General features: G+C 40.0%; 1 protein-coding gene across 1 annotated transcript; it reads left to right on the forward strand.

Moving 5' to 3' along the window:
- The first annotated feature begins 907 nt into the window (after positions 1–907).
- Positions 908–11,977, forward strand: rac3a (Rac family small GTPase 3a). Its single transcript, XM_084743440.1, has 6 exons — positions 908–1,059; positions 5,969–6,040; positions 6,157–6,274; positions 7,094–7,156; positions 7,329–7,488; positions 11,170–11,977. Exons 1-6 carry the CDS (start codon positions 1,025–1,027, stop codon positions 11,298–11,300), a joined length of 579 nt encoding a protein of 192 aa, XP_084599566.1. The 5' UTR covers positions 908–1,024; the 3' UTR covers positions 11,301–11,977.
- Positions 11,978–13,120: the final 1,143 nt, after the last annotated feature.

Consider the following 13,120-nt stretch of genomic DNA (forward strand, 5'->3'; position numbering starts at 1 on the left):
GCAGGATGTCAGACACAGAAACATGAGAGTCCAATCAATTTCAAAATAAAAGATTCCATGCAGACTTGTGATTATAAAAACAGATAAAAAGGGAACCACTTATCAAAGGTAGAAGCACAAAAAGCAAGACAAAAAGGAACAAAATCTGAGTAAGTCAACATAATCAGTTGGGGGAAACGCTCCAGTTGCCTGGTTGGGCAAGTGAGTGGATGGATGGATGGAGGAGGACGGACGGAGGTCAGAAACTGCAAGGTCACTCACCTCACATCCTCAAAGAGACACCAACTTATATAGTCACGAGACCAGTCTGAGCTTGTGTGTAATTTTGCGCATCATCAGTCCGGTTCAGGTGGGTGTTCAGCTGGGTTGAGGTGCAGCTTCACGGCCAGTCTCTCCTCTCCCCTGCTCCTGCCCACCGGCTCCTTCTTCAGGAGCTTCAGCCAGCGGACCTGCAGTATAATGATGATGATAATACTGAATTAGAAAATACCACATCATTTCAAGGTGCTTTAGTGTAGAACATAACCAGCTACATATCTATGTGACATTTTCTCTCCATGTATTGTGTTACTTTTTGCAGACATTCATGTAAAATAAACTATTTCCACAAGAAGCTGCTTTGGAGTTGTCCTGCTGTCTGCATGTATTGCATGCACTCATGCTTTCATTTGTCGAACCAGATCTATCTCCTTATTTCAGTATTTACAATGATGCACAAAGTTTGGTGAAAACACATTTAAATATCTTAACATTTTATAGAAAATGCATTTATGAGTGTTCCTTCATTCTCAGAGCTGCTCACAGGGTTAACTGTCCCTTTAAATAATTTCGTTCGTCTTCGGAACTCTTCGGTCCAGCCGAGCAGAGGCAGCCCGCCCGCTCCTCCTCCTCCTCCTCCTCTTTACTACGGCTGGAGACAGGGACGAAGAAGGAGACAGGTGGCGGCCGTGGTGTGTGTGTGTGTGTGTGTGTGAGAGAGAGAGAGTGTAAAGTGTATCTGCGGACAGCTGCTGCTCCTCTCTCAATGCAGGCCATCAAATGCGTAGTCGTGGGTGACGGGTGAGCAGAATTTATTCCATGTTGAAAATGTTGAGTCTGCTTCACGAGAGACAGTTGTTGCGGGAGGGGCTGGAGGTGGAGGGGATGAGCCGACATTCACTGAACACACCGGGCTGCCTCAGCCCTGATGGATGTGACATGTAGCCTGGATGTGATATGAAATGAATTATGATGATGATGATGATGATGATGAAGGGCAGGAGGCTGGTGAATGGCACTATAATAAGCACCATCATTCAAGAGCACGTGAGCTTCATCTTTCCACCACTGATTTTATTTATCTATTTTTTTTTTCCCGTTGTATGATCATTTGTGTAGTGTGTGTGTGTGTGTGTGTGTGTGTGTGTGTGTGTGTGTGTGTGTGTGGCTACTGCTGGGATTGTCCTCTTCTCTAATGATGTAATGTTGTTTGACAACCACACACACACACACACACACACGCACTGGTCTGCTGCAATGCAATACCCACCTTTCCAATAATTATCCATTCAGAAACAGCTTGTTTGTAGAGCTGCAGCGATCATTCATTTATTAATCAATTATTAATTAATCACCATCTCTTTTGATAATCAGTTAATCGGTTTGAGTCGTTTTTGTAAGGAAAAAAGTCAAAGTTATCAGATTTCAGTCTCTTAAATGAGAATATTTAGTAATTTCTCCCACAACAATTAATCATTAAATTAATCAGAAACTATTTTGATAATCAATAAGTAACTGTATCGGAATACATTCACAAAGTAACCCTCCCAACCCTGGTTATGTACACCACAGGAGTCTGAGGAGACCAAAACAGAGATAAAACTGAGTGAATATTGGGTTGACAGTCATCAGGTGGACACAAACACGACTGCAAATGAATAATCATGTCTCTGTGTGTCTGCTGCGTGGACTGGAAGATGTTTGCAAAGATGTTAGACAAAACATAAGCATAAACATTTTCTGGTATTTCATGGACCAAACAACTAATCGAATAGAAGAGAAAATGATCGATCAATAATCAAATGTCTTCTTTTGCCCCCAATTTAAAGATATTCAGTTTACTATCAGAGAGGAAAGAAACCAGAAAATATTCACATTGAAAAAGCTGAAATCAGATCATTTTGAATGTTTTTAAATAAAAATGACTCAAAACAAATAATTATTAATTATTAAAATAGATGCAGAGTTATTCAATAGTCCATTAATAATAGATTAATCATTGCAGCTCTAAGTGTTTTATGTTGGTTGTTATTTGGTTGGTTTATTAGTTTGTCCAGCTGTTCCTTCCTTTGTTTTGTGCAACTTATTGATTGATTGATTGATTGATTTGAAGACAAAAAATAGTGAAGCATTTTTTCACTAGAGGCCATGATAATGAATTGTCAGCTGTGTGCACTGTGCATGGTAGGATATGTTATTTATTTTAAAATTTTAATCCTACTAATAATCCCAATTTTTACTAAATGCATCTGTAATCTGATTACATTTTTTTTTCAACTGTGACTATAAAGGAATACAGTTACCTTTTTTTTGTATCCAGGTTAATCCCGTCATATATAATCCATTACTCCGTTAGCCTGGCCTTATCAATCAATCTTTGGAAGAGTTTGTTTGCGCATAAATGATCATTCCTGACCATTTTTACTGCCATTTCCACATCACTTTATAATCTTTACACATGTTATTGAAAATACATTCACATTAAATACTGTATAGATGATGAATTAATGCATTTAGGCTGCGGTAACTGGTCATCTGTTTTATTTCCTCTCATCAGGAAAACAACATAAGACATTTTAGCCTTCTTCATAAAGCAAAAGAATACAGAAATAATTTGTTCCTCTCATGTGACTTCATATAAATCTCTGGTGTGCACTAATGTTTAGCAATTTTCTTTGATTCAATTACTTTTCACTCCTTTGTCGCTTAAACAAAATTGACACAGCAAATTTTACAAAATACATTTCTTTAAAGCTTTCCAAAAGAAACAGGATTTTTTCTTGTCTGGTTTGGTGTAGCTGTAGTGCTGTCAGAATAATCATATACACTGATCAGGTATAACATTATGACCACTGACAGGTGAAGTGAATAACACTGATCATCTCTTCATCATGGCTCCTGTTAGTGGGTGGGATATATTAGGCAGCAAGTGAACATTTTGTCCTCTAAGTTGATGTGTTAGAAGCAGGAAAAATGGACAAGCGTAAGGATTTGAACAAGTTTGACAAGGGTCAAATTGTGATGTCTAGATGACTGGATCAGAGCATCTCCAAAACTGCAGCTCTTGTGGGGTGTTCCTGGTCTGCAGTGGTCAGCATCTATCAAAAGTGGTCCAAGGAAGGAACAGTGGTGAACCAGTGACAGGGTCATGGGTGGTCAAGGATCATTGATGCATGTGGGGAGTGAAGGCTGACCTGTGTGGTCTGATCCAACAGATGAGCTACTGTTGCTCAAATTACTGAAGAAGTTAATGCTGGTTCTGATAGAAAGGTGTCAGAATACACAGTCCATCACAGTTTGTTGTGTATGGGGCTGCATAGCTGCAGACCAGTCAGGGTGTCCATGTTGACCCCTGTGCACCACTGAAAGCACCAACAATGAGCACGTGAGCATCAGAACTGGACCACGGAGCAATGGAAGAAGGTGGCCTGGTCTGATGAATCACGTTTTCTTTTACATCACGTGGATGGCTGGGTGCGTGTCACTTACCTGGGGAACACATGGCACCAGGATGCACTATGGGAAGAAGGCAAGCCAGCGGAGGCAGTGTGATGCTTTGGGCAATGTTCTGCTGGGAAACCTTGGGTCCTGCCGTCCATGTGGATGTTACTTTGACACGTACCACCTACCTAAGCATTGTTGCAGACCATGTACACCCTTTCATGGAAACGATATTCCCTGATGGCTGTGGCCTCTTTCAGCAGGATAATTCACCGTGCCACAAAGCAAAAATGGTTCAGGAATGGTTTGAGGAGCACAACAACGAGTTTGAGGTGTTGACTTGGCCTCCAGATTCCCCAGATCTCAATCCAACTGAGCATCTGTGGGACGTGCTGGACAAACAAGTCTGATCCATGGAGGCTCCACCTCACAACTTACAGGACTTAAAGGATCTGCTGCTAACATCTTGGTGCCAGATACCACAGCACACCTTCAGGGGTCTAGTGGAGTCCATGTCTCGATGGGTCAGGACTGTTTTGGCAGCAAAAGGGGGACCAACACAATATTAGGCAGGTGGTCATAATGTTACGCCTGATTGGTGTATATAAACACTGTACAGAGTCAGAAACTGGTAAAAAACAGAAGGAACTGAGAAAATTTGTCATAAATTGACAGAAATACAGGCATCTCCTGGGCCAACCCCGTCAAAAAAGTTTGGAAACGCTCCAGGCCACAGCCCTGACTTCAAGACAGCTGAAAGACAGAGCCGTGGGTACATCTTAAATTTGCAGAATTTCTTCTGTATTTTGGTGACCGAAAGAAAATCTCCTGGAAATGACTGCTCTATCCTGATTGGCAGGTTGCTCTGGTAGTGAGCTGTCAAGCACTGTCAACGTAACACCACCCTAAAGCAAACCCTGTTATTTTCCTCTAAATGGGACTATAATGTATGCAGTGAACATCATGCTTTATTACAGAAGATTTAAAATGATTAAGACCACTAACTTATTAGGAAAGTGTTATACATCGGGTGACAAGTAGTTAAGTGTGTTGTGTCACTGTTGGTTGAACCACTTCTTTTACACATCTAAGGTTTTATGGTGTGGTATCTATGGTTTAATCCCAAGCATCACATAAAACTTTATCAGTACATGTAAACCAGACATTGTCAATCTCAGATAAGTTACAACATGTTATGACACACAGTCCTGGCATACATCACTAATGGAGTTAGTCTTTCTTCTGAACAGTAACTAGTATTACCCATTCATCCATTTTCTCTCTTGTTGTCTTTTAAATGTTATGCTTGTGATATTTTAATCCTTGTGTGAGGCACTTGGGATTTCCTTTCTGTTTGAAAGGTTCTGCAGAGATAAACTTGTCTTGCCTTATCCACATATGCCAAATTTTAGCACATCATTATCAACAGAGAGCACTTTTCCTTTGGTTTCTTGGACTTCCCTCTGTGTTTCTCTCCTCTCTGGCCCTCTGTGTGTGTCTAGTTAGATAAACGGAGTGGACAAAAAAACAGGAACTTCTTACAAATGGTGGAAAGCAAGTCAATAACATGGATCGTTTTGTTCTTAAATTTGAAAAATAAATAATGAAAATGACCAGATAATCCAAGTGATTATTGAAGCTGAAACAATGACAGAAGAAGAAAGACAGAATCTAAAATTGAAGTAGACACTAAAACATAAAAATAAGAAAGCACAGGAGGGCATGCAAACCTGTAATTAAGAAAAAATAGAGATATAAGCATGACAATAAGAGTACAGGGGCTAAGAATACTAAATTATTCATCAGCTATTTTGATAATTGATTTATCTGTTTAAGTTATTTTTTTAAGAAAAAAAAGTCAAAAGTCTCCTATTTCAACTTTTTGAATGTGAAAATTTTTTGGTTTCCTTCCCCTTTTATGACAGTAAACTGATTATCTTTGGGTTGTGAGCAAAACACGACATTTGAGGACGTCATCTATGGCTTTGTGAAACACTGATTGACATTTTTCACCATTGTCTGAGACTTTATTGACCAAACAGCTATTAATCTATTAATTGAGAAAATAATCAACCGATTACTTGACTATGAAAATAATTGTTAGTTGCAGCTCTAATGCCATTCAGCAGCTGGCCTGGGGCCCGATACTCTTTAAAATTTCTTAATAAAAAATCAAACCAAATCAAATCAATAGATTCATGTGTTGTAGCATTTCTAATTCAGTTGTAGTGATCATGTTTGTGTGTCTGTGTGTTATTACTTTCTCCAGTGCTGTGGGTAAGACATGTCTGCTCATCAGCTACACCACAAATGCCTTCCCTGGAGAATACATCCCCACTGTGTGAGTACAGCTGCACTTTACACCAACTGTATGCCTGTAAGCATCATCTGTGTCATTTGCACTTTACAAGTACAAAGTAAAACTACAAACAGCGTGACTTTTGTCTTGTGTCTAAGCTTTGACAACTACTCAGCAAATGTGATGGTGGATGGGAAACCAGTCAACCTGGGCCTCTGGGATACAGCAGGGCAGGAGGACTATGATAGGCTCCGCCCCCTGTCCTACCCTCAGACGGTAGCGCACACACACTCACACATAGTGTTGTTTTAACAGTTACACAGGGTTGCACCAACAAAGATTAATTTGACAAAACCAGGTTTAAAATGAGTAAATCCTGATTTAAAATTAAGCAGAGCTTTGTTACATAATTAAAAACTAGTCTCCGTTTAGTAAATCCAAGTTTATTGATGTTAACCAAAATTAAATCAGACTTGAATCAGTTTGGGAATGCTTGCTTATCCAATTATTTTTTAAATATAAGTGGGAAAAATGTAAACTTTCAGCTGCTTTGCATTACTTAACTTTACATTAAAAAGTTAGCTAGTCTCGTGAGATGACTCAGCAGTTAAGCTCTAATTTCTCCTCCTTTGAGAAAAACTGTTTTACCAGATCAACTGGAGTTAGAAACGTCGTAGAACTTAATTGTGTTGAGTCTGTCCCTTAACTTTCTTGACTTCCTGGCTTGTGAACCAATCACAGGCTGCGTCCCTGACTTGTGTGACAGCACTGATCCATAGATGTATTAATAGATTGATGGGCTGATCTCAACATGAGATTGACTCTTCAAAATAAAATTTGTGGCGATGACATTAATGAGCTCAACCACACAGAAGGCGTCACATCACTGCAGTATTGTGGTAAGACAGTCGTCATCATCAGCCCAAATATGGGTTCTAATTGTGTAGTTCAAGGTGTCTGCATTGCTAACGAGAAAAATGTGACAAATCGCTGTATTCTCATCATTCAGCTTGTATTTTTTTTAACTCTTTTGGCCTGATGGTTCACATTTCCTCATGCTGGAGTGTGTGATTGTTGTGTCCTCTCTCTGTGCAGGATGTGTTTCTGATCTGCTTCTCTCTGGTGAGCCCCGCCTCCTTTGAGAACGTCCGAGCCAAGGTGCTGATTAAAAACAAAAACAAGAAAAACAGTTCTGACTAACTAACTAACAGCTGTAATTCCACATGAACACTGCGGCTTCATGGATTTTGTAGTTCTATGTTTTTAACTGTTTCCATAGTTTCCATCTTTGCTCTCCACTAACCTTTGACCTCTGTGTTATTTTTTGCAGTGGTATCCAGAGGTCCGTCACCACTGCCCAAACACACCCATCATCCTGGTGGGCACCAAGCTGGACCTGCGGGACGACAAGGATGCCATTGAACGGCTGAGGGACAAAAAGCTCTCTCCCATCACCTACCCACAAGGCCTGGCCATGGCCAGGGAGATCGGTAGGTACAGGCAGAGACTTTGTTTCCTGCATTCTACTGACATTTAATGAATGAAAATTACTAAAATGTCCAAAATGAATAAAAATAATAGATAAGTACACTGCAACTTTATCTTGAATACTTGTAATGTTACTTTTTATTGTCAACAGAGAATTCAGAATAATTTCTCTAACGTAAATCATCAGTTTTCTTGCATTCATGTATTTCTTGTCCCTGACACAACAGATTTTTCATGCAATGCATGACCTTTTCCTTTAAAACTTTGATTGAGAAACGTAAATTCTGCCTTGGAAGTCTAGTTCCTGGTAGCTGTATTGTTGTTAGGGTGGAAACATTAGACTTTCAGGGTCGAGTAGGGCTGCATGCTGCACAGTGTCAGAAACAGTGTGTAATGATGAAAAGGAAAAGAAAGCGTGAAAATGTCAGAAATAAGGAGAAATACTGGAGAATTATGATCCTGGAAGGAAATGGGAAGGGGCAAGGATAAATGAGTATCCTGGGAAAATCGGGATGGTTGGTGAATATTGGTTGGGGTGTGTATTTGTGTGTGTTGGTTTTCACTGATTGGTGTTTGGGTTATTATACATGCATGTAATCATCTTTCACTCTAAGGCTGGGTTGCACCAACAAAGATGAATTTTTAATCATGAAAAATTCAGCAGTTTTCTCTGCTCTGAAACTCTGGGGGCGTGTCCACTCCGCTGTCTGTCAATGTCAAACACCACTAAGACCTGAAAATGACCGGCAGCTTTATTAGACATGTCCAGACCTGTTTGAGCCACCAGAGCCAGAGGACGGTGACAGGATGGTATTTTTTTTTTTCTTCTGTGTCGGGTTGTTGGAACTTAAGTGAGCTGAAATGAAAAGCTGAGCTGATTTAGACTGAGACAGTCACTGAAGGTACGTTTGTAACTGACTGTTAAGGGGAGTGGGGGTGGGGAGGCCATATTGTTTGTGTTGGTTCGAGGGGCTTATTGTGCAGGGGGCACCTCACTGAGCCATGTTTCAGGGCCGCCCAAAAAAATCCTGAACACAGAAATGATGAGCAACAGTATAATGGTCTAACTCCACAATTCAGCATTACTTTTCAGTCTTTTCATGTTTTCACCAACTAATTTTTAACATGTATAGCATGTTTAGAAGAAAAAAACATTTTAAATTAATTTTAATATTTAATATAATATAATATTTAGTATTTATTCATTTTAAAGCTACTTTTGCTAAACTCTGAGTAGAAGTAATCTTAGATTTAATGAATCTTTGTTGATACAACCCAGTCTTAGAGATTAAAGGACCATAATGGTAGTTTTAAATGTTATAAAACACGAATAAGCAATCTGGTTGTCTTAGTTTTAAATTGATTAAAGTGAATACACTGTAATATTTGTCAGGATTGATTCATTGATAGGAGTGGGTGTTACAGTCCCTGACGATCAGCACCATGCCTTGACCACCAGGGTGGGTTTTTTTTTGGAGGTGACCATGATGTGAGGCTATCATCAGTTTTTGACCCCAACATCATTGGGTGTTTCAGCCTTTTATCACAAGTCACCCTCAGTTAAGGCAGGCCCAACCCGCATGTGTCATGGTTAGCTGCTAGTTGGTCACTTAGGAGCACAGCAGGGATCTCTTCTTCAGTCGTAGTCTCGTCATACAGTATGTCTCTGATGGTGGAGCTCAGCATATTGCACAAATAACAATTTTATTTGTACATTGATGTCTTATATCTCCATGCACTGTTAGAATAAATTGTTGAAGGGGTGGGAAAGTATTATACAAAACAAACATCATAACCCCACCAAAAAATCAAAACTCACATTGTATTTTTCTATAATATTGTAATAGTGGTATGAGATTTTTTTTCCCCAGTGATTTAAGAGCTTGTTGTTGTTGCCTGTGACCAGGAGGTGGCACAGTAAGACAGATGTCAGAATATCATACTGTGCATCTGCATCATAGCTGCACCTGAATATAAGTCCATCTGGTCAAGTTCAGTCCAAATGACAGTAAGTCTTCCTGGATACTTTGGGACTTGTGCTGACTTGGAGTACCCAAATATCCCACAATGAATTTCACATCAACCAGCAGTTAAGTATTATGTCATTTCTAACCATGTAATTTAGGCTCTCATGTGCATGGTATGCATGTAAAATTATTGGAGATCAGTTTTAATCCAGATTCGAAAATACTGTCTTGTAAGTTTTTGTTCAATTTCAAAAATTAGGTTTGGGTGTGGTAGTGCTTGGATATTTATTCTGAAAGTTATGCAGTTAATTCCACAAACCAATGAATAAATAAAGCACTTTAACAAACTCCTCCTACAGAATTAATCTGATCCACTTCAGAATGGGTGTGCACAATCTAGACACCAACAACATGGCAGTGGCGTGGTGTTGAATTTCGATGTTTCCGCATGAAACAGGAAGTTGTTGCAACTTTGGTGTACATTGTCCAATCTGCCCCAAACTTCATATGTTTAATAAGAGTCCCAGCCTGAACACATGTACATGACAATATTCAGTCATAGTAATAGCACCCCCTAGTGGTAACAGGAAATGACCTACTTGACACTTTGATGTACTCCTCCTTGGAGGCTGACTGGATTAAACTCAAATATGGTTAAAAAAGCCTTAAGACCTTGATGATACTTTATTTTGAAGCTTGTTAGTTTTTGTTTAACAGCGCGCTGGTGTTTTCATCGTTAAGAGTCCAGGGCTGCAGACATTTACATGACAGTATTTGGCTCGATAGTGCCCCTCACCAAATTTCAATGAAGAAGCCCTTGCTGCACATTTGACCTAGATGTACAAAAAAATCACATGAATCATTTTTAGACCCAACCCAACCCAAACCCAACAGGAAGTTGACCACTTTGAATTTGCCGTCCCATTTTAGCACATTTGTGGCTATTTCCAGGTGTTATATTTCAACAAACTCAGATTAGACCCTACAGAATAGGCTAGGAGCCATCCATCAACAATGGCAGACCATCATCGTCACCGAGCCCTCTACCATCACAACATCCTGATATAAATGCCTTGTGTATTTGAGGTAGTGTGTCCCCTCAGGGCTCCCATAAGACACTTGTTTGGTTCTGTTGTTTTATTTAACAATTTACTCTAAAGATTAGAGAGGCCGCTTTCAGCAATTAATGTGATAACTTTTCAATGTGTGCTGTGATGTCACAGCACTCAGCGTTGTGCAAGAGAGTGCAGACACACAATTAAGAAATGGGGAGATGCTACTCTGCAACTCTTAATCAAAATGTACATTTTTACAAGTGGCTCAGCATCTCTGTTTGCTTCTCCAACTTGCTAAATACATTTCATCTAAATGGCAATGCACCACAGACAGGTGATTGTGGCTTTAAAGGGAATGAGAGATGACACTTTGCTTGGTTTCTTACATGTTACACCCAAAACACACTTATGATTAATTAAGAGACTAAATTTAACCTCTCCTCTTGTGTCTTACTTTGTGCCCAGATTATGCACCGTTTAAAAAGCAAAGCAGAGTTGGACACATCCTAAATGCATGTGCACTAAGCACTCTTGACTATAAATATGGCCTTAAAACTGTTCAGGGAATTGCTGATAGGATCTGTGAATTTGAATGTATGTAAAACAGCCAGCATGGTTTGGTTGCTCCATGTCCACATGTCCTTGGCTGTCGCTCCGCCAGGTGCTGTCAAGTACCTGGAGTGCTCTGCGCTGACGCAGCGAGGCCTGAAGACGGTCTTTGATGAGGCCATCCGCGCCGTCCTCTGTCCCCCGCCTGTCAAAAAAGGAGGCAAGAAGTGCACCGTGTTCTGAGGGGGAGGAGAGGAAAGACGAGGCCAGCAGGATGTGATTACTGCGGTCAGTCACACACCGTGGAAGAGGTACAGCCATCACCGTCAAACGCGGGCTGAAGAGTTCGGCTGCTGGGTTACCGATGGCACATTGAAGCCTACTGTTTGGGTGCAAAGATTAAATCTGTGTGATGTATGCCTTAAAACAATAATCTAAACTTCTAATGGCCTGTTTGATAAATAAAGAAAATGAATAAAATCCCTTTCTCAAAGGGACTTTATTCATTTTTATTTTAAGTTGGATATGCAAAAATATTTTGCACTCTCCTGTTCAACCTTGAAACCTGTAATTCAAACACGTTGTACAAAACAAGGAAACAGACCAAATGTATATTCTCCTTTTGCACACCTAGTATTGAGCTTTTATATGCAAGCTAATGTTTGTGGATTTTGTGAATGGCTTTATAATGTAATCTTTATTTTATTTTCTTTTAACTACTGTCACAGTTTGAATAAGTGGTATCCTGAAAACACTTGTGATCAGCATCCTGTTAGTGAAGCACTGTAGAAGACGGGGGTTTGGCTGGAGAGCCAGATCCACACTGTGAGACGATTTCTTAAGGCCCCACATATATTTAGTATTTATTGTCAAATTTGGGCAACAAGTGAAGTTCAGATTTCTTTCCTTCTGTCTCTGACTGGAAATCCAATCCACAATAGCCTCCTAACTATGTCATTTAGGGTCTTATTTTCACAATAGTAAGGATTTAAAAAGTATTAGAAATGAGTTTTGTTATTTTGTCTTTAAGTTTTTGTACACTTTCCTGATATTGGGTTTGAATTTGGCTTGCTTGTGCTTGGACATTTCCGCAAATAATTCTGTGAACCAATTGGTCAGTTGTCTGGTCCACACTCTCAGACTTTTTAGTATGATCCAAACAAAATTACAGGTTCGAAACCTCCCTGGACCAAAAAGCTGGATTCTGGTCCGGCGAAAAGAGGTGGTTCGGTTTGTTTCTGTTGTGTCAAGATTTTTTGGACGGTGCAGACTTTTGGACCAATTACACAAAACTATGACAGGATATATTCAGAGCTGGAAGAAGGGAAAACAAAAGAGCTGTGGGAGCAGATGGGGACAGGAGGAGACCAGATGTTTAATTGACATCTGGTCTGACAACTTTACAGAGTTTTTATGGAGTGTTTGTAATCAACTGGAAAAAAACTGTACAGACAATTTTCAGTTGTTTCACTTTGGTACTGCTTGCAGTATTATGGTGACAACAATGTGAGTGTTTGTTCATAAACAGTCACTGAAGTCAGGCTACCTGCCAAACTGAAAATGGCCCACGTCAAACGCACCTCCATCTAGGTGATGGAGGAGGTGAGGACGACAGGACGTAGGTATGACATTTTAAGTTCTTTAGTCTGCTTGGGAAATTGCAATGTGAAACCACTGGACGAAGTGTAAACAGTGTCTCAAAAAAATGAACCTTGGTTTGGACTTTTAGGTGTGAAAAAAACTTTAAACAGCTGCTCACTGTAGTTATTATCAAATGTTAGCCAAACAGGAGGAAATAATGCATTTGCCGGGGACTATTTTCAGTGGCGGATTAATCCACATCTGGTGCTGTAGTGAGAATTTGGGGCAGCAGGACTGTGTGCGTGGGACCAAATGAACTACAGTGTGTGTGTTCATGGTAATGAAGGAACATGGCGGCCAGTGCAGCAGTGTGGCTCCCTGATGTGTTTCAATAGTTTTTGGAGCTCTATGGCGCACTATTCATGTTAGTCGGATCAGTTCACTGTTGGTTTTGGTCTTTTCACGAAATGTTGACAGTCATT

Source organism: Lutjanus erythropterus, chromosome 19, assembly GCF_056507025.1.
Source record: "Lutjanus erythropterus isolate fLutEry1 chromosome 19, fLutEry1.hap2, whole genome shotgun sequence".
NCBI classification, from domain to species: Eukaryota; Metazoa; Chordata; class Actinopteri; order Lutjaniformes; family Lutjanidae; genus Lutjanus; species Lutjanus erythropterus.